This window comes from Camelus dromedarius, chromosome 13, assembly GCF_036321535.1.
Source record: "Camelus dromedarius isolate mCamDro1 chromosome 13, mCamDro1.pat, whole genome shotgun sequence".
Taxonomy (NCBI): domain Eukaryota; kingdom Metazoa; phylum Chordata; class Mammalia; order Artiodactyla; family Camelidae; genus Camelus; species Camelus dromedarius.
Window position 1 is genome coordinate 66,977,977 of NC_087448.1, and position 27,715 is coordinate 67,005,691.

Genomic DNA, 27,715 nt, shown 5'->3' on the forward strand with positions numbered 1-27,715 from the left:
TATTTTAGTTTAAGCTGTCTTTACTTCAACTATATGTATTACTCATTATCCAGTAAATCTTTTCTCTCTTGTTTAGGATCTTGCCCAGTGTGTTACATGCCAAGAAAAACACATCACTGTAAAGAAGGAACCCCACGAGTCGCTTGGCATGACAGTAGCGGGGGGCCGAGGGAGTAAGAGTGGGGAGCTGCCCATCTTCGTGACCAGCGTGCCCCCTCATGGCTGCCTCGCACGGGATGGCAGAATCAAGAGAGGTGAGCTACATCTTGAACGGATTCACCACATCTTCTCCCAAATTCTACTCAGTTTTCTAACAGCTGAAAAGCTGAAACATCCTAGATGTCCATTAACTGATGAGTGGGTCAGCAGAACATGGTTTGTCCACACAGTGGCCTATCTGCCGTAAAAAGGAATTTGAGATGTTGACACATCCCACAGTGTGGGCAAACCTTGGAGACCCTGTGCTGAGTGAAGCACAGTCAGACACGGAAGTCCACGTGTGACTTCATCACATGAAATGCCAGAGCAGGCAGGTCTATGGAGCCAGTGGATTAGTGGTTGCGTGGGGCTGGGAGAAGGGCACCGATTACTAACCGGTGCAGGTGGGGACCAGAATGTTCTGAAGACAATGTGTGATGGCTGCACGACTCTATGAAACCATAAAATCCTATCCTTTAACTGAGTGCTGTATGAATTTTAGCTTAATAAGGCTACTTGTTTTTAAGTTATTTGTCCTATTGTGGAATTTGAGGTAACTGTATTTCCTTCTTACTTTTCTATAATGAGGATGTTTTTGCTTTAATAATCTGAAAAATAACTGATGAATTGGGAGGATTTTCTATGGGCTTTCTTAGTACAATTGTTTGTGCTTCTATAAACCTAATCCTTTCCTTCCTGCCCTTTTTTATAATCCTCCTTGCCCTTTTTATTATATTAGTTGGCAGAGCAACTAACGCTGTTTTTCCTCCCCAAGCAGGACACGTCCACAAGTTTCATTTCTCTGCCTGGGCCCAGCCGTATCTTCTGTCCATATTCTGATGTTTGCACTGAGTGAACTATGCCAAGCCGTCTTGATGTATAAAACTGTAAAAATATAAAGTAGAACATATTAAAAATTCATTTCTAAGAGCAAAGGATCAAGTTGTTTTTTAATTGGAAGGCGCTGTCAGAGGAGAAACGAACATGGCAGGCCTGTGCACAGCCAGCCCAGGCCTGGTGACTCCGGCTTCCGTGGGGTCGCAGAGCTTCAAGCCACACCTCTTCCTATATATTGTTAAATTATTTTAAATTTTTGAATTGTCTTTGGAATGTTTTCCATGAAGTATTTATAAAGAACACAAAAAGGAAAGACGGCCTTTTACCTTGTCTCATCTGAGCTTTTGGAAGTCACTTCTGTTGATTAGTTTACAGGTAACACGATTTGCAGGGAAATACTTGGGGGCTCATTTTTGTTTCTTAATTTGAACAGGTGACATCTTGCTGAATATCAACGGCATTGATTTGACCAATTTAAGTCACAGTGAGGCTGTTGCTATGCTGAAAGCCAGCGCCGCGTCCCCCACGGTGGCCCTGAAAGCACTGGAGGTCCAGGTCGTGGAGGAGGCTGCACAGGGCCCGGAGGAGCAGCTGAGCGCCGTCAGCGAGAACGAGTACGACGCCAGCTGGTCCCCGTCGTGGCTCATGTGGCTCGGGCTGCCCAGGTGCTGTGACCCCGTCCTGTGCGGTCATCACGGTTACGCCCAGTTGGGGGAGGTCGGCAGAGTCACTCATTCAGGGGAAAAGGCTTTAGTTAGATAAAAGTAGGAAATCAAATCACGTTAAATTTTCTTAGGTTATTCTATTTTTAAAGGTCAATTTTATAATAAGAACTAGGCTGAAAAAACATCTGTTCAATAAAACCATTCTGTTCATTCCTACTCGGGGCGCGTGGCGGGCCAGCCGTGGGCCGGGGTGGCCAGGCTCCCGCTTAGAAGAGCTGGGTCCACGCTGGGACCGCACGTGCGTTTCTCAGCAGGGAAACCGGGTCAAAGTGGGGGCCCTTCCCGAACACGTCGTAACCACCCCCTCAGTGACACGTAGAGCGGGGAATGGCGTTGTCTGCAAGACGAGCAGGCGCTAAGAAGCCTCCACGCTCATTTTTCTTGCTTTCTGCATTCACAGCGCCCTTCGTAGCTGCCATGATGTGGTTTTACGAAGAAGCTACATGGGAAGCTGGGGCTTCAGTATTGTCGGCGGCTACGAAGAGAACCACACCAATCAGCCTTTCTTCATCAAAACCATTGTCCTGGGAACGCCTGCCTATTATGATGGAAGATTAAAGTGAGTCTTGTGATACGTTCATGTTTCTTGTCTAGGCCGGGCACAGCTCCAGTCCAGCCTGTCGTCTGGTCCCGTCGGTGCAATTTACTCGTTTCTTTGTTACCTGTGGCTGCTTCTCAGCTACGACAGCGATAGCGCTGAGGGGCCGTGACCGAGGCCGGGGGTTCTCGGAGCCTGAGATGCTCGCTCCACGTCGCCCTGGTGGTGGTGGCCTCGCGGTTAGTCTGACACCAGGCGCTCAACCTGAGTCACCTGGACGCGCCGACAGGCAGCTTGCTCTGGGCGCTCAGGCCCGACCCGTCGCTAGGTGACGACTTCTCTGTTAACGTCTACGTCTGCCCAACGTTCCATTTATGCAAGTCCACACGGAGGGATGCTGTTGCGCTGACGGCTGCGCCCCCGGCCGCCATCCCAGTGCCTGGCACATGTGGTCACCAGTGGGCGGGGAGGTAGCTGCCCGCGCGCCAGGCCGGGTCTCCTCAGCCGCCCTGTGACACAGGTGCTGTGGTTATTCCTGTTTTACAAGCAAGACAACTGAGGCTTCAACAGGTTAAGAAATTTGCCCACACTTGAACAGCAGGACGTGGTTGACTACAGTTCAGACCCAGGACTGTCCAGCTTTGCCATCAAGTCCCTACTGTTGTCACCACTAGGCGAAAAGTACTCCCTCAACTTCGGTGCAGCCTCGTTTTCAAAGGTTAGGCGCCGTGAGAAGAAAGAGGTGTTACGTCAAGAGGTTATACACACAGGAGATGGGTGATTTAAGTTCTTAGTGTCTAAGTTTTGGATAAAAGAAACAGCTCTTTAAAAGTGCATGCTGACATCTTAGTGTGAATGCTGCACAAATGGAAAGTTTACAGTGTCTGTAAACAGCGCCATCTCAGGGACGCTGGGAAAACCACTCTGGGTCGGTGTGCCCCAGGGCAGCCTCACCCTGACGGAGAGGGGAGACCGCTGTTCTAGGAGGGAAGTGCTGGAGGGGATGAATTAACCATTCTCTTAGCTAAGTTACTCCCTCTGGGCCTCACGCAAATTATAAACTAATTAACCTCCACTTACTTTCAAAAGGAAGTTGAAGTACCTAACAGTAATAATCCGTATTCAAACTAAAGACCAAAGTCATAAATGATAGAAGGTCTTCGGATCCATCATCCATTTGTGATCATCAGGCTGCAGGACAGCAGCTGAAAGAGGGGGAGGTGTTGGGTCTTACTCTCAACTTAAGTGAAGCCTCAAATGTCAAGAGCTGTAAAAACAAACAGTCAAAATAATAAGCAACCCCCTCCAAATGTATCGCTTAGTATTTTTAGAAAAGAGGCAGATTTATTATCTTAACTATGTTTTGCTTAAGCTTATATGAAAATTAGTCTGCTTGCCCTTGAAATCATCCAGCAGCTACAGGAGAGGCTGGCACAGGGTGTCCTTGATTGGCACGAGAAAGCCAACACAGGCCTAAAAAGCAGCCCAGATGTTTCTCAAAGTAAGGTACACGTCCTCCTCACTGACAGTTTGGTTAAGTGAAACTCTGGTTTTCATGCTAAATAGCTCTCGGGATAATGTCTTTCATGCCGTGAAAACAGTGACTGTTTCTGTCATTGTCCAGGTGTGGCGACATGATCGTGGCCGTGAACGGCCTGTCAACCGTGGGCATGAGCCACTCGGCGCTGGTCCCCATGTTGAAGGAGCAGAGGAACAAAGTCACCCTGACTGTTATTTGCTGGCCTGGCAGCCTGGTATAGACTTTGAAGCTGGTTTTGAGTCAGACACCTTCCTGTTCAGGATTCAGAAAGAAAACCCTTTGGTTTTGTTGTGTTTGTCAGTCAGGGGCCGCTCGCACAGCTGGTTCTCGCGGGGCCAGAGCCGCTCGGCTTGCCCTTCGTTGGCCGCTTCCTCCAGCCGCCGCATTTCTCAGCGCCGGGACAGCCTGCCATAGCGCTTGCAGGGTCACACTTTCAGACCCCAGACTCTCGTGGTCAGATCGTGGCCTGCCCAGACTGTGAGCCAGCTGGATGGACGACTTACTCGGGATTCTTTGTTTGCAATAACTGAGTCATAAAATGAGTTCCCCGCGCCCAGGAGGCTGTCAGTGAAGACGGCGGCCCTGGCGCTCGCTGCCTGGCACGGCCACTGCTGTGCGTGGGGGCGCGTCCTCTGGCCGGGTAAGCCTTTCCCACTGCTCATCGGTGCCAACATTTCAAGACTTCATACTGTTTATAAGGTGATTTTTCTGGCTTATTTTATTTCTACTTTAATCTCTCAGTACTCATAGATGAAGACGTAAGTCTGAGGCCACTAAAGAGATTATTTTTAAAAATACTGTACCGTGATTAGAATAGTAAGAATACAGGATGCTACCCAGTGACGAAGGAATCTGGGCGGTAATTACAGTTTAGTGCTGGAGGTGATAAACGCTGCATTTACTTGAACAGTCCAAAAGCATTAAAGATTCATTTCCAAAGGAATGTTTCGTTATGTAGGAAAATTTTGAAGCAGTTTTTGCTAAAAATCGTTTTCTAGAGTTTGTATTATACTTCTATCAGCAAACTTGGCTGGGAATGTTTTTGATTTATGCAACTAAATTAAATGATAAAAATAAAACCATGTTGCTTAAACACACTCATATATCACAGCTAAGCAGAAGAAAGACCTTTTTTTAAAATTTTATTCTGTTAAAGAATCTTGAGTGTTTTTCCCCATTTCTTTACTTAATTTCAGGAAAAAGTCTGAAAAGTTTTTTTTTTCCCCCTGAATAGTAAGTTTCAGATGTTAATATCTTTCCATCAGTCCTTGGTCAATAGACTCATTTTTTTTTTTTTTTAGTATTTTAATAAACTGACCAGCCTATTTTGTTTGCCCTTTATTCATCACAGTTGTCCGTTGGAAGAACACAGTGAATAAGAGAAAAATCTTTACCTTATTAATATTATGCATACTTGAAAAGTTTCATTTAGAAGCCTAGTTCAGAATCTGAGCTAATTTTAACTGACCTCTGTAATAAGTGGTGTTCATCAGAGAATGTATTTCAAAATACTAGTGTATCATGAAGCCTGACCACTTTAAAACTTAGCAATTGCACTGCTGGGATTTACTGTAGCTGCAGCTTGTTACAGATTATTCCAGTTATTTTCAGTGATTTTTTTTTTTTTAAACCTATCTCTTTTGACTAAGAAATGGCAAAATAATCGTTACTGACTTATTCGACCCCTGAGCCACAATGTATGGTCAAGTTAACCAAGACACAGTGGAATGCCCGTGCAGCGTGCAGTACATTACTGTTATGTGATGACTGGCTTTTGAAGCAATTTGATATTGAAATACTTTGTTAATCTAATTGACATGAACAACCTTTTTTTTCCTGCTCCCCAACAGAATTTTGCAATCCACTTTGCTTTTGTTTTAAACATTTTGTAAGAATGCATCATTCTTGGGGCATGACCATCCATCAGCAAATATGCTAACTACCGCTTGGTTATAAATACAATGCTTACAGTGAACCTGGTAGTATAATGAGGATTTTGAAAGATGACCTTTCATTTTTATCATGGAAATCTTAATCAGCTTAAGCTAATTTGGTTTTTATTAAAGACTGTAGCTTTTGGTCAGAATGATATTTGGTGATGGAAATTTGTTCGTAATTCGTTGTCACTGTTGAAATATTTGAATTCTCTCATTTTAAGCTCAGTTAAATATTTTGATTTGTTCTGTGCCTTCAGTTTAAGTTACTTCAGGACTTTTTCAGATGTATTTAAGTAACGGTGTGATCATCATTTAGGATGGAAATAAAAGCCCTCCTTTCCCCAAGAGCGACACTGTCTCTTCTTGCCCAGCAGATGCTGACTTAGCTGTGGTCCTTACTTTTGTTTGTGGCCTCGTTACAGCAGCCCAAGCTTGGAGCCCGTCTCCTCATCCTCGTTCCTGAAGGCACAGGGCACGTGATCCCTCCCGACTGGGACTGTCGGCCTCTTCAGGACCGCCAGCCGGGGCCCCTGAGCACCCCAAGTGTGACCAAGTACCACGTTTTGAGATGCTGAACACCTTGGATGTACTGGACTATTTAAGTTTATTAGAATTAATGTCACCGGTTTCTTTTTACCTTTTTAGCATGGTTGCCAGAACGCTCTAAGTCACCTGAGGGGCTCACCGGGCATTTCCGCTGGATGACAGGCTTGGTTTCCTCGCCGCTGCTTTTCACAGCACCTCCCAGACAGTCCTGACGCTGTGGTTTCTATTCTTACTCCCTGTGTTGAAACAAATTGTTCTGAATTAAATGTTAGCTCCCAATTTCCTAGTAAATTAGACTCAAACCAAGGCCTCTGGTCCGACCCCAATCAGGCTTTCGATGGCTCTGCAGCCCCCGTTCCCTCCCCTCCGCCACGAGCCTCACACCCCAGGTCCTGCCTCCCCTCCCCCCTCTGAAGAGAATCCTGCCCCTCGTGGTGGATGTCAGCAGGCCCCGGTCTCCCATTTACTGTCATAGTTTTAAGGACCATCTTGGATTGCCACCTTGCACGTCTGAATACCACTGATGCCCTAGGTCTGCAGACTGAGCATCCTGCTGCTTCCAGGCACTGAAGCCTCAGTCCTCCAAGACTGACATGCGCCTTCCCAAGCACCTGCCCACTCCCGCTCTTTCAGTCCAGACTCTCGTGCCACCAGGGGAGCATTTTTAAACCCCAGCCCTGGTCATCACGGATCATGCCCTCACCCTGTTTGCGAGTCCTCAGTGGCCCTGTGTCGTCTGCACAATGGTTAGGCACCGCCATTCACAACCCGGCCCTGCCTAGCCCCTAGCCTCACTTTCTCTTTTCTACCCACCCCCTGCCCTGAGTCTGTGTGGGCTCACTTGGTTCAAGTGACATCACCTCTTGAGAAATCTTTGTCAATCTCTCAGGGCAAGCACTCCTTTTCTAAAAGATTTATTAAATTGTATTTTTATGCACGGATATGCACTAGAAAATTTGTCAGGTAGACATCTGATTACTGCTGTTTAGCAGTGTTTAAAACTAGACACAGTATCAGAGTCTGATATGGATGGCCATCAGGCACATGAAAAGATGTTCAGCGTTGCTAATTACGAGACAAATGCAAAGCAGAACTACAGTGAGGTGCCACTTCACACTGGTCAGAATGGCCATCATCAAAAAGTCCACAAACAATAAATGCTAGCGAGGGTGTGGAGAAAAGGGAGCCCTCCTACACTGTTGGTGGGGATGTAAACTGGCGCAGCCACAACGGAGAACAGGACGGAGATTCGTTACAGTAACTATTAGTTTTTTATGATCCTGCACTCCCACTCCCGGACATACACCTGGAGGGAACTCTAGTTTGAAAATGTACATGCACCCCAGTGTTCACAGCAGCACTATTTACAACAGCCAGAAGACGTGGAAGCAACCTAAATGTCTACTGACAGATGACTGGATAAAAGATGTGGTATATATACACAATGCAGTACTACTCAGCCATAAAAATAATGAAGTAATGCCATCTGCAGCAACATGGTATGATAATCTCTAGGTCCATCTAAGCAAAGTAAGTCAGGCAGAGAAAGACAAATTTATATGTGGAATTTATATTTATAAATTACATTTATATGTGGAATCAAAAAATAATACAAATGAACTTACTTACAAAATACTCACATAGAAAACACAAGGTTACCAAAGGGGAAAAAGGAGGAGGGATAAATTAGGAGTTTGGGATTAACAAACTACTGTATATAAAACATAAACAGGGTCCTCCTGTAGAGCACAGGGAGTGACCTATAACGGGAAGGAATCTGAAACAATGTGCCTGTGTAAAGCTGAGCCTTTGCTGCACACAGGGAGCACTTTGATTAAAAAATAAGCACCAGAGTCTGCCTTCTGAAGCACCCAGGCTTACTCCAGAGGGAGACTCGGCCTAGTGTCCTTTTCCCAGGGTCCCACCCAGGACACCACGTGCCAACTAGCCGTCATGTCTCCTTAGACGCTCCCTGTGCCACGTGCTCAGACCCTCCTGGTTTATGAGGGTCTTGACGGTGCTGAAGTCGGGGGTGTTGAGGGCTGCCCTCTACTGGTGTCTGCTGTTTTTTCTCACTGGGATTATGGCTTTGGGGGAGGAAGAGCGCCACGTGCAGCTCCCCGCATGTCACATAGGGGTACCCACTGTCAACACGATTTACGGCCACTTGTGTGTCAGGTTTCTCCACAGTCAAGTACTCTTCCCCCCAACCCTCTCCCGCCTTCTCCACCCAAAGCCCTGTCCCCATCTGCACGATAGGACAACCCTGGACTCCTGCCCCTCTCCCCAGTCTAACAGGGTGACCACTACCATGGCTGCTCCTTGCCATCTTCTCCAATGAGTCATCGTTATCATTGTTTTAAACAGTCAAGATTTGTTTAGATTTAGTTTCTGAACCATGTGAAATACAGAAAAACTGACGCCAGTTTGCAGTGGTTCTTATTATAATGCTTTCCCACAAAGAACATGTGGGGGAAAGTTATCAGCGTGCCCCCCACCCACGTTCACTGCAGCATTATTCACAGTAGCCAAGATATGAAGACAACCTGAGTGTCCATCGATGGGTGATGACGAAGATGTGGTGTATCCACACAGTGGGAAAGAAGATGTGGTATATCTACATAGTGGGACACTGTTTAGCCATAAGGATGAAGTCTTGCCATATGGGACAACATGGATGGACCATGAGGGCATTAAGCTGAGTGAGATAAGTCAAAGAAAATACCTTATCATATGTGGAATCTTTAAAAAAAAAAAAATGGTGTTGCCAGAAGCAGGGGTGGGTATGGGAGAAATCGGTGAAGGGGATCAAAAGGTACAAACTTCCAGTTATAACGGAGCCATGAGGATGCAGTGTATCGCGCGGTGACTACGGTTAATACTGGGCTGCGTATCTGTAAGTTACTGAGAGAGTAGATCCCGGAAGTTCTCATCACAGGGTAGAGCTCAGTGGTAGAGCACCACAGCGTGTGCTCAGTGTGCACAGGTGGGTTCCATCCCCAGTACCTGCATGTTAAAAAGTTCTCATCACAAGAAAATTTACTGTAACTACGGTCACTATGTTAACAAGACTTACTGTGACCATTTGGCAACGTATGCAGGTAGCAAATCTCATTGTACAGCTGACGCTCGTCTGCTGTATGTCAATTATACCTTTAAAAACACATGGGAAACGGGCCAGAGTGGGAATTAAAGACAACACACTGACCTAGACAGCCTGGGAGCTGGAGCTGCAGCCTAGATCTAAGGGGAGATTTCATAACAGCTGGGGACACAGCGACATCGCCACCATCCTGTTGCCAGTTTCCAAGCTATCTGGAGTCACTGAACCAGTTTTTCATTTTCCAGGAGGGGAAAAAGGCAGTCCAGCAGAGTTCACTGTCACCAACTTGTCTAGAGCAAATGCAACTTGTGTTTAAATCCAGAGACAGGTTCTCACAGGAGAACGTGGGAGGCAGGTTCAGAGGGTTCGGTCTCTCAGGCTACTGGGCCTCGTGGGCTGGTTTTCAGACAGAGGCGCCCCCTCCCTCAGGGCTGCGCACTCTTCTCTCTGCGGGACCATGGGGGCTGCAGCTTCCTGGCATCCATTCTCTCGTGTACTGACGTGGACTGCTCACAATTTCTCAAATATTAGACTTTAATCAGATAAATGATTAAAACTAAATTTGAAGGTAACAAATCTGGATTTCAGCTTCTAAGGCTGCATCACCCCGTTCATCACACATGGAGCTCCCAGGGTGCCGTAGAGTAAAAACCCCATTAGTTCAGACTTACTAACTTAAAGTATTAAAGTTAAAAGTTGAAGTTAACTATTCTTAAAGTGCCAAGTTAAATCAACGCATTAGAAACAGAGTGGGGCGTTCAAGCTACAGGCTGAAGGGGACCGTTTAAGCTGCCTTAAGACTTGAATACCCAAGCACATTCAAGTGCCTGACGTGGTTCTTTCCCCTGTGGTCATTTAAATAAGGATTTATACAAGATGGCAGAGTAGCAGGACCATGAGCTCGCCTCTCCTCGCGACTACAACGAAACCACAGCTGACTGCTAAACGACCACTGAAAGAAAAGACTGGAACCCAGCAAAAAAGATCTCCTTCAACTGGAACCACAGAGAGGGAACCACACCGGTAAGGCGTTTCTTTTGAAGAAGCTCCTGTTTTCTTCTGAGCAGTCTTCTTGGAGGGACTGCCCCTCCTCAGACCAAACAACATCCTGGGTGGGAACAAAGCTCCACCCATCAGCAGACTTCCTGAGCGTCAGAATGCCCCTCGACACGGCCCCACCCACCAGAGGTCCAGGACCAAGCTTCACCCAGCAGTGGGCAGGCACTGGCTCCTCCTGCCAGGACACCTGCATAAGCCTCTGGTCCAGCCTCATCCACCAGCGGGCAGATACTAAAAATAAGAAAACAACATCCCAAAGCCTGTGGAAGGAGTCCACACACAAGCCAGACCACACTGGGACCAGCTGGACCCTGGCCCTGGGGTGGCAAGAGAGGAGTGCACTGCTGGGACGCACAGAACATCTCCCACAGAGGGAGACACATAACTAACCCACCTGAAAATACAAGTAGGAAGATAAACAACATGAGGCGGCAGGGGAGTATGTCCGAGGCCAAGGCACAGGGTAAAATCCCAGAAGAAATCAGTGATGAGGAGACAGGCAATCTATCCGAGAAAGAGTGTAGGGTAATGGTGGTGAAGATGTTCAGAGAACTCAAGAGGAGTATAGATGCACAGAGTGAAGATTTTAGCAAAGAGTTGGAAAATACAGAGAATACCGAGAGTTGAAGACTAAAATCACTGAAATACATAACACGCTAGAAGGAACCAAGAGTAGATTAAATGAGGCGGAAGAACGGATCAGTGAGCTAGAAAACAGATTGGGGAAATCACTACTGCAGAACAGGAAAAAAAAAAATGAAATGAGCATAGTTTACGAAAACTCTGGGATGACATGAAGTGCACTAATGTTTGCATTATAGGGGTGCCAGAAAGAGGACAGAGAAAGGACCTGAGAAAATTTTTGAAGAGACAATAACTGAAAACTTCCCTAACTTAGGAAAGGACAGTCACCCAGGTCCAGGAAGCAAAGAGAGTTCCACATAGGACCAACCCAAAGAGGAACACACCAAAGCATGTAGTAAGCAAACCGACAAAGATTAAGGATAAGGAGAAAATATTAAAATCAGCATGAGAAAAGCAACAAATGACACTCAAGGAAACTCCCATAATGTTATCAGCTGGTTTTTCAGCAGAAACTCTAAAGGCCAGAAGGGAGTGGCACGATATATTTCAAGTGATGAAAGGGGAAAACTTAACCAAAAATACTCTACCCAGCTCTGGCTGATAATAATGTACCCATGTTGGTTCATCACTTGTACCAAATATGCCCGACTGATGAGGGACGCTGAAGGTAGGGGAGTATATATGTGTGAGTGGGGAGGGCTATGTGCGAACTCTCTGTATTCTCTGCTCAATTGTGCTGTGAACCTGAAACTGCTCTAAAAGAATGAAGTCTATTTAAAAAAAATTTTTAATAAAAAAAAGAATACTCTATCCAGCTAGGCTCTCATTCAGATTTGATGGAGAAATCAAAAACTTCACAGATAAACAAAAGCTAAAAGAATTCAGCACCACCAAATTAGCTTTACAACAAATGTTAAAGTAACTTCTATAGCCATGAAACCACAAGAAAAGAGAAGAGAAAAATAATAAAGACCTACAAAAACAAACCCAAAACAACAAAAAGGCAATAAGAACATATGAATTGATAATTACTTTAAATGTAAACGGATTAAATGCTCCAACCAAAAGACACAGACTGGCTGAATGGATACAAAAACAAGACCCATATATACGCTGTCTACAAGAGACCCACTTCAGAGCTAGAGACTCTGCAGGCTGAAAGTAAGGGGATGGAAAAAGACATTCCATGCAGATGGAAACCAAAGGAAAGCTGGAATAGCAATACTTATATTAGACAAAATAGATTTTAGAGTGAACATTGTTACAAGAGACAAAGAGGGACACTACATAATGCTCAAGGGACCAATCCAAGAAGAGGAGGTAACAATGGTAAATATACGCACCACCAGAGGAGCACCTCACTGTGTAAGGCAGTTGTTAACAGACATAAAAGGAGAAATGGGCAATTACACAATAGTGGGGGCCCTTAACTCCCCACTCACATCAACGGACAGATCACCCAGACAGAAGATCAGTAAGGAAATGCAGGCCCTAAATGACACATTAGACCAGATGGACTTAGTTGATATCTATGGAGCATTCCATCAGAAAATGACAGAACATACATTCTTCTCAGGTGCACATGGAACAGTCTCCAGAATCGACCACACGCTGGCCCACAAAGCTAGCCTCAGTAAACTTAAGAAAACTGAAATCATGCCAAGCATCTTATCTGACCACAACACTATAAGGTCAGAAGTCAACTACAAGGAAAAAACTGCAAACACGTGGAGGCTGAACACTATGCTACTGAACAACCAATGGATCACTGAAGATATCAAAGAGGAAATCAAAAAATACTTTGAGACAAATGAAAACGAAAACACAATGATCTAAAACCTCTGGGATGCAGCAAAAGCAGTTCTCAGAGGGAAGTTTACAGCGACAGAAGCCTACCTCAGGAAACAAGACAAATCTCAAGTTAACAACCTAACCTTACACCTAAAGCAGCTGGAGAAAGAAGAACAAACCAACCCCCAAGTTAGTAGAAGAAAAGAAATCACAAAGATTAGAGCAGAAATAAATGAAACAGAGACTAAAAAACAATAGAAAAGATAAATGAAACTAAAAGCTGGTTCTTTGAAAAGATAAAATTGATAAACCTTTAGTCAGATTCATCAAGAAAAAAAGGGAGAGGGCCCAAATTAATAAAATTAGAAATGAAAAAGGAGAAGTTACAGCTGACACCACAGAAACAGAAGGGGTCATAAAAGGCTACTATGAGCAACTGCACACTAACAAGAGGACAGCGAACAAGAAATGGGCAATTCCTTAGAAAGGTACAACCCGCCATGACTGGACCAGGAAGCAGCAGACGGTGTGAGCAGACCGGTTACCAGCACTGAAAGTGAATCAGGAATTAAAGCCCCAACAAGAGTCCTGGACCAGACGGCTTCACAGGTGGATTCGACAAGCATCTGGAGAAGAGTTAACACCTATCCCTCTGCAACTAGTCCAGAAAACTGCAGAGGAAGGAGCCCTTCCAGACTCGCTCTGTGAGGCCATTACCAGCCTGATGCCAAAACCAGACAAAGACGCCATGAAGAAGGAAAATCACAGGTCAATATCTCTTATGACTACAGATGCAGAAATCCTCAACAAAACACTAGCAAATCCACTCCAACAATGCACTGAAAGGGCCACACACCATGAGCAAGTGGGGTTCATCCACGGATGCAGGGGTTTTTCAGTATCCACAAGTCAATCAATGTGATGCACCACATTAACAAACTGAAGAATAAAAACCATATGATCATCTCAATAGATGCAGAAAAAATTTTGATAAAATTCAACATCCATTTATGATCAAAAAAAAAAAACCAGAAAATGGGCATAGATGGAACATACCTCAACATAGTAAAGGCCACATATGACAAACCCACGGCTAACACCATACTTAACAGGGAAAAGCGGAAAGCACTTCCTCTAAGATGAGGAACAAGACAAGGATGTCCCCTCTCACCACTTTTATTCAACCCAGTTTTGGAAGTCCTAGCCATAGCAACCAGAGAAGAAAAATAAAAGGAATCTAAATGGAAATGAAGAAGTAAAATTGTCACTGTTTGCAGATGACATGATACTATACATAGAAAACCCTAAAGAAGCAACCAGAAAACTACTAGAACTCATCAACGAATTTGGTAAAGTTGCAGGGTACAAAGTTAATATACAGAAATCAGTTGCATTTCTATACACTAATAATGAAAAAGCAGAAAAAGAATTAAGGAAACAGTACCATTTGGGTCCTCCCATCACACCAAAAAGAATAAAATACCTACGAATAAACCTACCCAAGGAGGCAAAAGACCTGTGCTCCAGAAACTATAAAACCCTGATGAGAGAAACTGAAGACGACATAAACAGATGGAAAGATACACCATGCTCTTGGATTTGAATCAATATTGTTAAAATGGTCACACTGCCCAAGGCAATCTACAGATTCAATGCAATCCCTATCAAATTACCAATGACATTTTCAGAGCTGGAACAAAAAATGTTAAAAATTTGTGTGGAAGCACAAAAGACCCCAAACAGCCAAAACAATCTTGAAAAAGATGGATACAGCTGGGGGAATTATGCTCCCTGACTTCAGACTATACTACAAAGTAATCAAAACAGTGTGATACTGGCACAAAAACAGACACATAGATCAACAGGCCAGGATAAAAGTCCAGAAATAAACCCACACACTTATGGTCAATTAATCTACAACAAAGGAGGCAAGAATATACAATGGAGAAAAGACAGTCTCTTCAGTAAGTGGCGCCGGGAAAACTGGACAGCTACCTGTAAGAATGACATTAAAACATTTTCTAACACCATATACAAAAATAAACTCAAAAATGGATTAAAGACCAGATACTATAAAACTAAGGATAATTCCACAGCTAAGGGTATCATCAACAAAACGAAAAGACAACCTACAGAACAGGAGAAAATATTTGCAAATGATGTGACCAACAAGGGATTAATTTCCAAAATATACAAACAGCTCACACACCTTAATATCAAAAAAACAAGCAACCCAGTCAAAAAATGGGCAGAATACCTAAACAGACATCTTTCCAAAGACAGCCAGCCAACAAGCACATGAAAAGATGTTCAACATCACTAATTTTTAGAGAAATGCAAATCAAAACTACAATAAGGTATCACTTCACACCAGCCAGAATGGCCATCATTAAAAAGTCTACAAACGATAAAAGCTGGAGAGGGTGTGGAGAAAAAGGAACCCTCCTACACTGTTGGTGAGAATGTACATTGGTGCAGCCACTATAGAAAACACTGGAGATTCCTCAAAAAACTAAAAACAGACTTACCATGTGATCCAGCAATCCCACTTCTGGGTATATATCCAGAGGGAACTCTTAATTTGAAAAGATACATGCACTCCAGTGTTCACAGCAGCATTATTTACAATAGCCAAGACATGGAAACAACCTAAATGTCCATCAACAGATGACTGGATAAAGAAGATGTGGTATATACATACAATGGAATACTACTCAGCCATAAAAAAGAATGAAATAATGCCATTTGCAGCAACATAGATGCTCCTGGAGAATGTCATTCTAAGTGAAGTAAGCCAGAAAGAGAAAGAAAAATACCATATGAGATCACTCATATGTGGAATCTAAAAAACAAACAAACAAAGCATAAATACAAAACAGAAATAGACTCACAGACATACAATACAAACTTGTGGTTGCCAAGGGAGCGGGGGTGGGAAGAGAGAGACTGGGATTTCAAAATTGTAGAATAGGTAAACAAGATTATACTGTATAGCACAGGGAAATATATACAAGATCTTACAGTAGCTCACAGAGAAAAAAATGTGACAATATATATATGTTCATGTATAACTGAAAAATTGTGCTCTACACTGGAATTTGACACATTGTAAAATGATTATAAATCAAAAATGTTAAAAATAAAATAAAATGTTAAATTTTTAATTAAAAATAAAAATTAAATTAAATTTAAAAAAAGAATTTATCCAGCACCTACTATGTGCACGAGACATAAATGGGCTCTGGATCACTGCTTTATAACTTCCTCTTTCATAATCCGGATTCCCCTCCATTTGTCCCCAGTTGGTGATAAACGGAGCCGTACCAAGATTCCACTGGCCTGATGACCTGATGCCTGGTCACTGGCTGGGAACTCAGGAAGTGAGCTTTTTCCCTTTAGTTCCTCTGCCTGCTTTAGGGAAGGTTTCAACTCCTGGGGTCCTTATTAGAAAGCTCTTTTGCCATTTTACAGTGTAAATCCATGCCATTTAACTATGCTACCAATTAGTTTCCATGGCAACACGGAAGCTCTCCAGAGGTGATGTTCAGAAACTCGGTGTCCGCTGTCCGCAAACTGCTGATAAGAGATGCGGACACTCCATCAACACAGGAGTAGAGGACCCGCCCCGGGAGGCCTGTCACCACGCGCCCGCCAGGGCAGGCGGCTGCACCCCCGGCGCTGCCTGCGGAGCACCGAGACGTGTCCACCTGACTTGAGTGAGCTCCGTTAACGCACTCACCTGCAAGTAACGCCTTGCACTTGGGCTATTGCACAAACTTCTATCAGCCCTCACCTTGCATCCTCAAGTGTTTTCAGTATAAGAGTGAATCCCACGGCCCTTCCTTGGATTGCCCGCAGACAGACCACTAGTTCTAGAGAAGTCTAGAAAGATCTATCGCTTAGAAAAGAAGCAACAATTATCCAGCGTCGAGTTCTGAGGGTGGAATCAGCTGGTAAAAATAGTTTTCCTTTACGTCGCCTACATTCTATGAAAAAGCCCTCAGTCACCCACCACTCAGAACCCATCCAAGGATGTCTTAGATCCTGGGATGCGTGGAGTCACAAACACCATGACCACGACCCGCTCCCAGGGTCCTTCCTAGGCCCGCTTCCTTCCTCCGCGGGGCAGGAGCCCGGTTCTGCCACCCCAAAGCCCACCACCACCGCCACCGCCACCGCCGCCGCCGCCGCCGCCGCCGCCGCCGGGGCGGGACGCCGGGTCCTGGAGCCCCAGCCGGTGGAGAGCGGTGGGTGCTCACCGCGGCGAAGCTTATCTTGTGGATACTTAGCAAACATTTAAGGAAGACGAGTTCGTATCTCACCTCGTTTCTCCACGAACCAGGACCATCTGCCACTTGCCGGACGGGCAGCAGCCACAACACGGGGAGGAGGCTTGCAGCAGGGAGAGCGCTTCGCTGTCAGCCCAGCTCAGGGCCGGCAGACGAGCCTCAGCCCCGCTCCCCGGGAGCCGGGGCGTCAGGACGCGCGGCCCCAGGCGTGAGGCGCGCGGAAGGGACTGGAAGAAGGGGCGGCGCCGCGGATCTGCGCAGGCGTAACTGGGCTCCGGCCTCTGCGGGCGGGCGCGGGGCCCCAGGTGAGCGTGTTTTCGGCCCTGACGTCAAGAGGTCAAAGAGCAACACACGCGCATGCCCAGTGGGAGGGCCGGCGCTCCAGTCCTGCCTTAAATGGTTCCGCTTAACTAGACACAGCTGACGCCAACTCCCTGGACAACATCTGATTGTTTAGGCTGCTTGGGGCGCAGAGGTCACTTGAGTCTTCTGAAACAACAATTAACCTTGATGCAAAGGCAGGTTACTGGTGAAATGGATTTAACTAATGATGCTCCATGGTTTCAATCTCATCCATAAAGTCATTCCAAAGAATATGATGTCCTTGTGTCAACTAAGTCCCCACAGGCTCTAAGTCTCCCCGCCCCCACTGATGCCCAGAGCGCAGAACCTCAGCCTCGGAAGGCCCGTACCCATGTTGCTGCTACAGGAGTCACGTATATAAAGTGGTGATCTAAGCCCTACGTGAACGCTTCCATGTCAGGGACCTTGCTTCTTCATTTCTACGCTTAAGACATTGCTTTTTCAGTCTAGTTTGTCCCTGTCCGTCTTCCCAGCTAGAGTGTGGAAATTTGGGGGTGGCAGAAGCCGGGGAGAGGGGAGGTCTCTTCGTTACTTTTAGTATTTAAATGAGTATTAGTCGGGTACAATACACGAAAATGCTTACTGATTTAACTTCTCGCCAAATGTTTATTTAGCATCTACTGCATTCCAGGTACTGTGCTCAGAACATCAGTTACCAAGTCAAAGCGATCTCCTGAGCTTACATCCTAAAAAGAAGAGTAAACAACAAAATGAAGAAATAATAAAATTTTAGACAGCGGTAAGTGCTATGAAGAAAACAAAGCCAGGTAAACCGGGAACATGTGATGGAAAGGACCTGGGTGGGAGAGGTGGTCAGGTAAGGCCTCTCTAGGTGGCAGAACAGACTGAACACAGGGTGGCTGTTGCAGGTTGGCCCACCTGTGTGCCCACTGTTTAATGACTACTGGAAGCTTCCATCACTTTCGCTGGTGATCTCCCACCCTAGGACGACTGTGGCCACACGGTGGGCTGTGGGCTCCTGCACGCTTGCCGGACCCCCACTCCTTTTCTCCTGCTCTGTAACAGGAGCACGGACAGCTGCTGGTCCACACGTGACGCTGAGGGAGGCCAGCGCTCCGCATGCAGCATGGAACCAGATACGCCTAGATCTGCTCCTGCCACTTACTACCCTAGAAGCCCGGGGACAGTTCATTTACCCTCAACTCTCAGTTTCTCATCTGCAAGGTGAGAATAATACTTGCTTCGCTAGCTATCTGCAAGCTTTAGAGACTGCATATGAAGCGGCTGACACATCGGGCTCAGCAGGTGATGACGCAGCTCTGGGTAGACACCAAGAGATGCGGCTCCCCTTGCTCATCCCTGAAAATGATGGAAAATCGCTCTGTGAGTGAGTTATCTCCTGTTAGTGGCTCCTCTGAACTCAAGCTTTTGTTCACTCTCAATATTGTGTGTGTTTCCCTCAACACGGGGAACTAATCAGCAGGTTCTCTCTCGCTTTTTAACCGCAGGTGTGGCCCTGGGCCTTCCCATGGCCAGGCTCTCCGAAAATGCTCATCCCCCTCCCACGGAGTGCCGATCCCAGCCCGTCCAGCCCTGCCAGTCCTTCTCGGCCCGGTCCAAATGATGAAGAAAACTGAGATTAAGGGGCCTACTTATTTGCACAAAACTGGCAGATGGGAAAATACACACCAGAAACCAGAAGCCCCACCCAACTGTCCCTGTCCACCGCCTGGTACAGACACCACCTCAGTGCATCCATTGCATTAGCATCCTGATCACACGGCACATTCTGAAAAGAGGAGAAAGAATTGCTTTCCACCTCTTTCTACATCTGTCTTCCCCATGGGGAGTGCTCCGCAGTGGTCAACATTCTTTCAACACAGGAAAATGAGGACAGCCCTTGCCCTGTGGGATGTTTACAGTGTAAGTAACGCTATTGTATTCTGCCGGACCTCTGGACCTCCAGAGAGGCCAGGAGTTTAAGACCTACCAAGTAAGAATTTTGCAAGGTTGCAAACTATGCTAAATCTGTTTTGACTTATCCTTGACTTTGAAAAAGATTGGCATTCTTGTTGGGTTTTTTTGGAAGGGAGGTAATTAGGTTTATTTATTTATTATTATTTTTTTAATAGAGATCCTGGGGACTGAACAGGGAACCTCATGCATGCTAGGCATTCGCTCTACCACTGAGCTCTACCCTCCCCCAAGACTGGCCTTCTTGATTACTAGTGTCAAACCAGCTGATTTCAGCCCCGCCTTTGTATCAGAGCTATTTGCTTCCAGAATTTTCCATTTTAATGTCTAAACAGGAGAACATCCTTGGCAGCCTCTTCTCAGTTCTTGCTCTTGGCGCTGACATTACACTGTCTTAGCAGAAAGTCTCAAATGTACTTCAGGATTCAGAGACAGCACATGTAAGTAGTGAGCTCGACACTGAAATTCGGTAAAAGATTTGGAAAACTCCAGGAATGTGGCATCTCAACCTGAAAACAATTTTTTTCTTTGGTTTCTGTGGTTATGTGAAGTGGCAACTAAGTTACTGAAAGCTGACTACACACCAAGCACGGTTCACGAATTTATCCATTTACCCTTCACAGACATAAACATAGATGGTCCTCGATTATAACACTTGCACTTAGGATTTTTTTGACTTTACACTGATGCAAAAGCAATCCACATTCAGTAGAAACCATACTTGGAGTCTAGAGTTTTGGCCTTTGCCCGGGCTGGTGATGAGTCCTCTCTCGTGATACTGGGCAGTGGCAGCTGCAGCCGAGCTCACCCTTGGCTCCATGGTCACCAGGGGGAAGCACGGACCCACCGACCCCCATCCTGGACCCAGACAGCCATTCTGTTGTCCATTTCCAGTACGGTACTCAACACATACCATGAGATAGTCAACACACTAGTATAAAATAGGCTTTGTGTTACATGGGTTTGCCCAACTGTAGGCTAATGGAAGTGATCTGAGCACGTTGAAGGTAGGCTGGGCTATGCTGTGATGATCAGTAGGTTAGGGGTATCAAATGCACTTCCTTTCTTTCTTCCTTTTTTATTTTAATATTCTTTTAGTTTTAACTTTAATTTTAATTTATTTTTTTTAGTGAAGTACAGTCAGTTACAATGTGTCAGTTTCTGGTGTACAGCACAATGTCTCAATCATGTATATACATTCATATATTCGTTTTCATATTTTGTTCATTAAAGGTTATTACAAGATATTGAACATAGTTCCCTGTGCTATACAGAAGAAACTTTAAATGCAATTTCGACTTAACCATAGTTTCAACTTAACAATGGGCTTACTGGGTTCACAACCCCTTTGGAAGTCGAGGAAGATCTGTACTGCAATTATTTCAATTCTACAGCCAGAGAAAACTGAGGCATAGAGGTTAGCTTCCAGGGCTGGAAGCTGGGGGAGAAATGTGGGTCCCCACCTTGGAAAGCACTGCGTCGTATCCTGTCCCACCTTCATACCAGGGCCAGGCCAGGTCCCACAGCCAATAAGCGTTCTGCTCCTTAGATTCTGTGAGCCCTTACCAGGGACCAGAAATCTGCACTGTCACCCTGCCTCTGCCTTTGTCTTCCTGGGTGACATCTGTCTACCGATTTGTCAGAATTCTCTTGCCACCACCTCACATGGCAGCAGCAAGAGGCAGATTGAAACAGCACCCCCATGGGCTGGCCCAGCAGCAGAATCAGCCCCACCCTGGGCAGTTCCTGCCACTTGGACAGAATTCGTGATCTGTTCCAGCTCTAATGTGCTTACTGCTGCTTCACGATCAGAACAATCCTCAATGCAGCAACCTACATGCCCACTGACACATGACTGGATGAAGAAGATATGGTGTATATATACAAATGAATACTGCTCAGCCATAAAAAAGAATGAAATAATGCCATTTGCAGTACCGTGGATGGACCTGGAGATCCTCATTCTAAGTAAGCCAGACAGAGAAAGAAAAATGCCTATATCACTTCTATGTGGAACCAAAAAGAAAGACACAAATGAACTTATTTACAAAACAGAAACAGACTCACAGACATAGAAAACAAACTTATGTTTACCAAACAGGAAAGTATGGGAAGGGATAAATTGAGAGTTCGAGATTTGCAAATATTAACTAGTGTATATAAAATAGATAAACAAGTTTCTTCTGTATAGCACAGGGAACTCTATTCAATATCTTGTAATAACCTATAATGATAAAGAATACTTTGACACAACATTGTAAAATGACTGTAACTCAATAAAAAAAGTTAAAAAAAATTAAAAAGTGGAAAAAAAAAGACTATATATATGTATAACTGGATCACAATGCTGTACACTGGGTCACTCACTGCCCCCCCAGATGCTCCTCAGACAGCGTGCCCTTCCCAGAGGGTTCTGGGGCTCCCCACTCCCTACCCAGGCCCACGATAACTCTCCACCTGATCATTGTGTGGGCCTCTTCCCAGCTCTGTTTTTATTTTTCTTTGTACTGAGCCTTCTCATGCATGGTAGCTTCATCTGGGAAGAAGTACTCCTGGCTCCTCAAGGACGAGCTCCAGGACCGTGCTGTTTCTCTTAGTCTCCAAAGTGCCTGCCGGGGAGAGGGCACCCAGCCCACGCCCAGCCTCTGCAGGCGATGCTGCAGCCGCAAAGGGCTTCAGGTCCAGGACCCTATCACCGCCTCGGGCCTCCCAGCCCTCCCCACCCCTCCTCCCACCAGCCCCTCAACTCCGCAGGCCCTGCTGCTGAATCCAGGGCACGGTCACAGCAGCCTCATCCCTCCTGGCCACGAGCATCCACTCAGCGTCGTGCCCCTTCCTGGCCCGTCCCGGGTCCAGAACAGCCTTCTCCACTCAGAAATGTTCCTCTCCTGCTAAGGGCATGCCTCCCCGACCCCAAGAACACAAAGTAGGAACAAAAGAAGGCCAGAGGGATGTGCATGTCTGCAGGCACTGCCCCAGGGCTGCCAGCACCGGGGACCCAGGCAGGCTGGCTGTCACAGAGAATAAGACACCTCTCTGAGCCTGGCTGATCCCCATGGAGATGTGTGGGCTAGGCCTACACGAGTCTGTGTCCCACCCATTAACTCCACAAACTTGGCTGTGTAAATTTAGCTAGCAAATTTCCTTCTTCTCTGATGTCAGTCATTTTTTTTGCATGCTAATCAAAAGTTCTTGAAATTTTACATTTTTGACAAATGGTTTTCAAACACCTGTTAAGGAGATTTGGTAGATTCTCATAAAATTCAGAAATTCTGATTCAACTTTAAGTGTGCACATATGAGACTTTTTATGGGTTGTGACTACAAATCTAATAAAATTTTTGGACAATAAAAATGACATAACAGAAAGAAATGTCCAAACATCCCATTTTCAAAATGCTCTCCCAATAGCCTACGTTTCCTCTGGGGGGAGAAAGAAACCCAAACCAAAACAACAATTATGTTCTCACTTATTGTTAGAGAATCTTTTTCTTGAAATGAGAGATTTGTTGACTTTTCTAAAATAAAAGCTGGGTGGCCAGAGACGGTCAGGTCTGATTAGACCCCTGCATTCCCCTGCCCTGCAGCTGATGGAGGGTCTTCCTAGAATTCACAGAGACCCCAGCTCACTCCTTGTCTCCCTGTTCCCTTGTGCTGTCATTACTAATGTCTGTCTGCAATTTCTGTGCCACGATCTTTGTTTGAAGCCACGTATCCACTTTCCCAAGGTTTAATTTACTTAACACTAAATGATAAAATCCTTAAATCCACTCAACCAGACACACACACACTACACTAGGTCATCACATGCTGAAAACAAGTGGAGATCTGACGGTTCCTCCAACATCACCCTCTCTTTTGAATGGCTTATCTCACCTACTGCATAACGTGGGCCTTTGACATTCAGAGTGCATGAGGGTGCCAGTATGGATCTGTATTTTAACTATTTGTAACGGTTTTTTTGGTTTGTTTTTGCTTTTTCGTTTTTGGAAAAATATAAATAGAATTCTAAGATTTTCTTTCCACCATCCAAGAACACAGCCAAGCCTGGCCCTCAGGGACCTTCTGTGTGTGTGTTTGCCTCCCTCGCTGGTTGCGTGAGAGTAAGGCTCCCCGCTCCTACCCCTGCAGCCACGATGACAGCAAAGACTGGGTGGACCTGGTAAATCTCATGTCCGACCATAGGGCTCCCCGGCTTTCAAACTGCTGCTGGTTCCTTAGGTCACTGAACAAAGTCCAGATTCCTTAGCCCGACTTATGTTTACCGGGGACCCATCACCTGCTGGCCGGGGACCGTAACCCCACCCCCACCCCCACCCCCTAACCCTCAACACGTTTGCTCCTGCTGTCCCTCTGCCTCCCTCCACCTGGACCAAAGCTGGCTCAGTGCTCAGTAAATTTCCCAACAGCGCAGGTCGGAATGAATGAATCCCTGACTCTGCCTCCATCGCAGGTGCGAGGGCCGGGTCAGGGCGGGGCTGGCACGCCCACCGGATGGGGGCTAGGCTCCTCGATTTCTCTGTCTGCGGCCCCCTTGCTGGGCATCCTGTCTTATAAAACGAATTTCAGTTTCGAATGCAAGCGGGCATCTCCCCAGCACGCGGCATCTCAACACCTCCGGACCCCCTCTCCGAGTCGCAGGGGTGACGATGTTAAAGGAGCCCGGGGCGAGCTGGCTGCTGGGGGCACTGCCCTGCCCTCTTACTGTCCTTCCTCCTTTGGGGGAAGGGGAGAGGGCGCTCTAACCCCATGGAATGGTGACCAACGGATGGTAAACGCCTGCGACCCCTGAGTAGTCCGGACGCAGGAAGCAAGTGGAGGAACTTGTTAGTTTTTTCTTGTGCTGCGAGGCAGCCACGCGTCAGCTCCGGGAGCGCGCATCCCCGGGTGGCTGCGGGAGAGACGCTCTCGCGCCCCCTGGTGGCCGCACGAAGCACGGGGTGGGGGGAAGGGGTGCGAGGGTGCTGCCGCCCGCGGGGCAGGCTCTTTGAGGCCACAAAAGTCTTGCAGATGCGACGGGAGTGCTACATCCCCCTCCCATGTGGCATGAAGAGCGCATATCTTTGGAGTAAAATAGAAAAGCAAGGCGTGCAAACACTGTCGACCTTCCCCGTGGGCGTTTCTCCATCTCCAGTAACGAAGACGGCAATTTGCCTTGTACCCTGCATGTTGAGTTTAGCATCTCTGGTTTGGGCTCTTTGAATGACCACGTTATTGAGGTTTTCATAATTATGTACCTTCAAAAGATGTTCAATGTAATTCTGATCATACTCCTCTAAAAATGCCTCAGATTAAAAGCTTTTGCTGGCTCTTTAGGCCGTGGGTCTGCAATTATAGAAAATGAACTGCATTTTAGCTTTCCATTGAAATTAATAACAGCGGTTCCCCAGTTGACTCTGTGAATGGTTAATGGAACAAACAGGATACTTCAGTACAATGTGGGTTGGAAAGCCATTTGAGCAAGATTCTGGGTTTCAAATGGGAAAATAATTCATACGATGCAAACCTTTGTCATATGCACTGTGTACAGTAGGCGTTTCCCCAAAATAAAAACTGAACTATTCAACGAACGATTAACCATACCCCAATCTGCATGTTACTCCGATGAAGACAACTCAGGTAAATAACCTAGCACATGGGATTTGGCCCTGCAGACACACGGAGCTCCTTACTGGACAGTGAAGAAACTTAGGCTCAGCAAGGCTGAGCGTTTTCTACAGACACTGAGCTGGGAAGGGACAGAGATAAAAGTGGAACTCAGTCTCCTGACCCAGAGCAAAGCAATTACTATCACTCCCATTTTACAGATGTAGGATTCAGTAAAGTAACTTGCCCAATGTACTTCCACCGCCTGCCAGCCAGGAGGCACCTCCCCATTAGAGACATCCAGAATGGACGTTATGGCTTCGTGATGGGGGTGTCCCTACCTGTTCCCCATCAGCTGTCACCTCTCACCCCTGTTCCCAAGCCCCTAGGTCTGTCTCACAGCTGGGAGGGGGCTTAGGAACACTTTAGTTCAGGACATTCAATTGTGACTTCTTCCCAACCAAATCCAAATTGAAGGGATTTCATTATTTGAGGGTCTTGGCATAAGGGAGAAATTTCACAATTAGGTCAGACAAGGCACTGGGGTCTAAAAGAAAAGCTAAGAGATAAAGATGAAAAGGATTTAAGTAATGCTAAGACAGAGATAAGACGAGAGGTCTCCCCTCCTGTCCTCATTTAGAAGCTCAGTCATGTGAGCCACCTTCCTTGTGTCTCTTCACACATTCACTCCTCATTTCACTCACCCAGGTAACACTAGGAAGAGGATGTGTGACATAGAAGCAGCATACCTAGAATGTAGTAGAAGATTCTGGAGAACTTAGTGAGAGGCAGTTACGAACTTCCCAAAGGTTTGACTGTAGTGGGCACTGGCCATAGCGAAGATGCTTTAATAAGAATAACACTCCTGGCCAGGTGGACCCAGCTTCAGGTGGAACCCAAAGGAGAGAATCTGGAGCCACAGGGCACCCTTCCCTTCCCAGCCCGGTTTCCTGCACTGTTTCCTCACCCAGTGGCGGTACCAGATTGACGGGTCCAGTGTAGAATCCCACAAGCCAACTGGTGATTGCGAAGAGCTGCGCAGCCCGAGGTGTCACAGGATGTCCTGCGGGCAGAGAGTCAGCAAGTGACACCCGCAAGCACCACGGGTCTGCGGGCTGTGTCCCCACTCGGTGCCTCCTCACCTGGGCTCTGGGTGGCCAGCACAAGGGAACACAGAGCCTCTTGTGACAGCCTGCAGATTACCCTCAACTCTGAGCCCAAGTGTCTTGTCACTTAGCTGAAACAGACGTGGGAGAAAACCGCCCTCCAAACCCAGTGTAAGTCCAACTCCACCAGAGCCTCCTCACCACGCCTTGTTCTAAAAACAAGCCAAAACTAGCTTCACATATCCCCTCATACCAGTCAGAATGGCCATCATCAAAACTCAAGTAATAAATGCTGGAAAGGGTGTGGAGAAAAGGGAACCCTCCCACATTGTTGGTGGGAATGTAATCTGGTGCAGTTACTATGGAGAACAGTATGGAGGGTCCTTAAAAAACCTAAAAATAGACTTACCCTATGATCCAGCAATCCCAGTCCTGGGCATATATCTAGAGAAAATACAATTAAAAAATTTCATGCACCCCAATGTTCACAGAAGCACTAGTTACAACAGCCAAGACACAAGACATAGAAGCAACCTAAATGTCCATGGACAGATGACCGGATAAAGAAGCTGTGGTATATTTATACAACAGAGTACTATCCAGCCATAAAAAAGAATGAAATAATGCCATTTGCAGCAACATGGATGGACCTGGAGATCATCATTCTAAGCGAAGTAAGTCAGAAAGAGAAAAATATCATATGATATCACTTATATGTGGAATCTTAAAAAGTGACACAAATGAACTTATTTACAACCAGAAACAGACCCGGTGGACACAGCACTCACCGCTCTTAGAGGAGGTTTGTTGAGAGTCTGAACAGCATCTTCATGTGAATCCACCCACGTTCTCCAGACACAGTCTTTTCTACGTTCTTGGCATAAATCCCAGCTGAGAAAACAGGTGGTTACTTCCATTGTCTCTTGAAGACTTTCAAAGATTCCATTTTCCTCTGGACACACTAGAGTTAAAAAAGAAAAGAAAAAGCCGTCATCACACTTCCTGGCAATATGCTTGCTCTGCCCATTGCTTGTCTCCCTAACCTATCTTTAAGTTTTAAAATTTTGACCACCTTTAATAGATACAAAATAATGTATGTGAGATGAGACATAATGATAAATGATCATCTTGAACCCACCTGGCCTAAAAACAGGAAGGTCACCAAGGTCACTCAAAGCACTAGAATGTCCCTCCCTAAACCCAACCCCCGACCCATCCTCAACCCTGGAGGGACCACCATCCTAAATGTTCTGTTGATCGACTCCCTACTTTTTTATATACAGTTTTATAACATGAAGTTTAATTCTGCTTGATTTCAAACTTCATAAAATATTATACTATATGTTGTCTCAGATAAGACTTTTTTGGATTCAACATTGTTTCTAACATTCATCCTTATTTTTGCGTATTGCTGATGGGCGTCAATTTTCACTGTTATATAATATTCCACCGGGTGATTTGCTTCTCCAATCTTCTGTTGATGGACATTTCAGTTGTTCCTAGGTTTTGTCTGTTAGGAGCAGTGCTGCTGTGAACATCCTCCAGGTGACTCTTGTCCTCCAAGTGCAAGAGTGACTC

The 27,715-nt window shown here is 45.9% G+C and overlaps 1 protein-coding gene and 1 long non-coding RNA gene across 7 annotated transcripts in view; one reads left to right on the forward strand and one right to left on the reverse strand.

Annotated features, from left to right (window-relative positions):
- LNX2 (ligand of numb-protein X 2) overlaps positions 1-6,600 on the forward strand; it is a 64,452-nt gene extending 57,852 nt beyond the window's left edge. For 4 of the 6 annotated variants that reach the window (XM_031465796.2, XM_031465799.2, XM_031465797.2 and 1 more), the window contains exons 7-10: positions 77-254; positions 1,469-1,700; positions 2,161-2,319; positions 3,923-6,123. In XM_031465796.2, the coding sequence (XP_031321656.1) occupies positions 77-254; positions 1,469-1,700; positions 2,161-2,319; positions 3,923-4,058 (705 nt within the window). In that variant the 3' untranslated portion in view covers positions 4,059-6,123. Of the gene's footprint in view, positions 1-76; positions 255-1,468; positions 1,701-2,160; positions 2,320-3,922; positions 6,124-6,149 lie in introns of those variants that run through there. The other 2 variants (XR_004141077.2, XR_004141078.2) reach the window with 2 other exon arrangements.
- LOC105086575 (uncharacterized) overlaps positions 253-27,715 on the reverse strand; it is a 60,515-nt gene continuing 33,052 nt past the window's right edge. Inside the window, exons 8-11 of the long non-coding RNA XR_010383704.1 lie at positions 26,926-27,098; positions 26,547-26,581; positions 6,413-6,557; positions 253-1,083 (exon numbers count right to left, since the gene is read on the reverse strand). This is a non-coding gene — a long non-coding RNA (uncharacterized LOC105086575). The remainder of the gene's footprint in view (positions 1,084-6,412; positions 6,558-26,546; positions 26,582-26,925; positions 27,099-27,715) is intronic.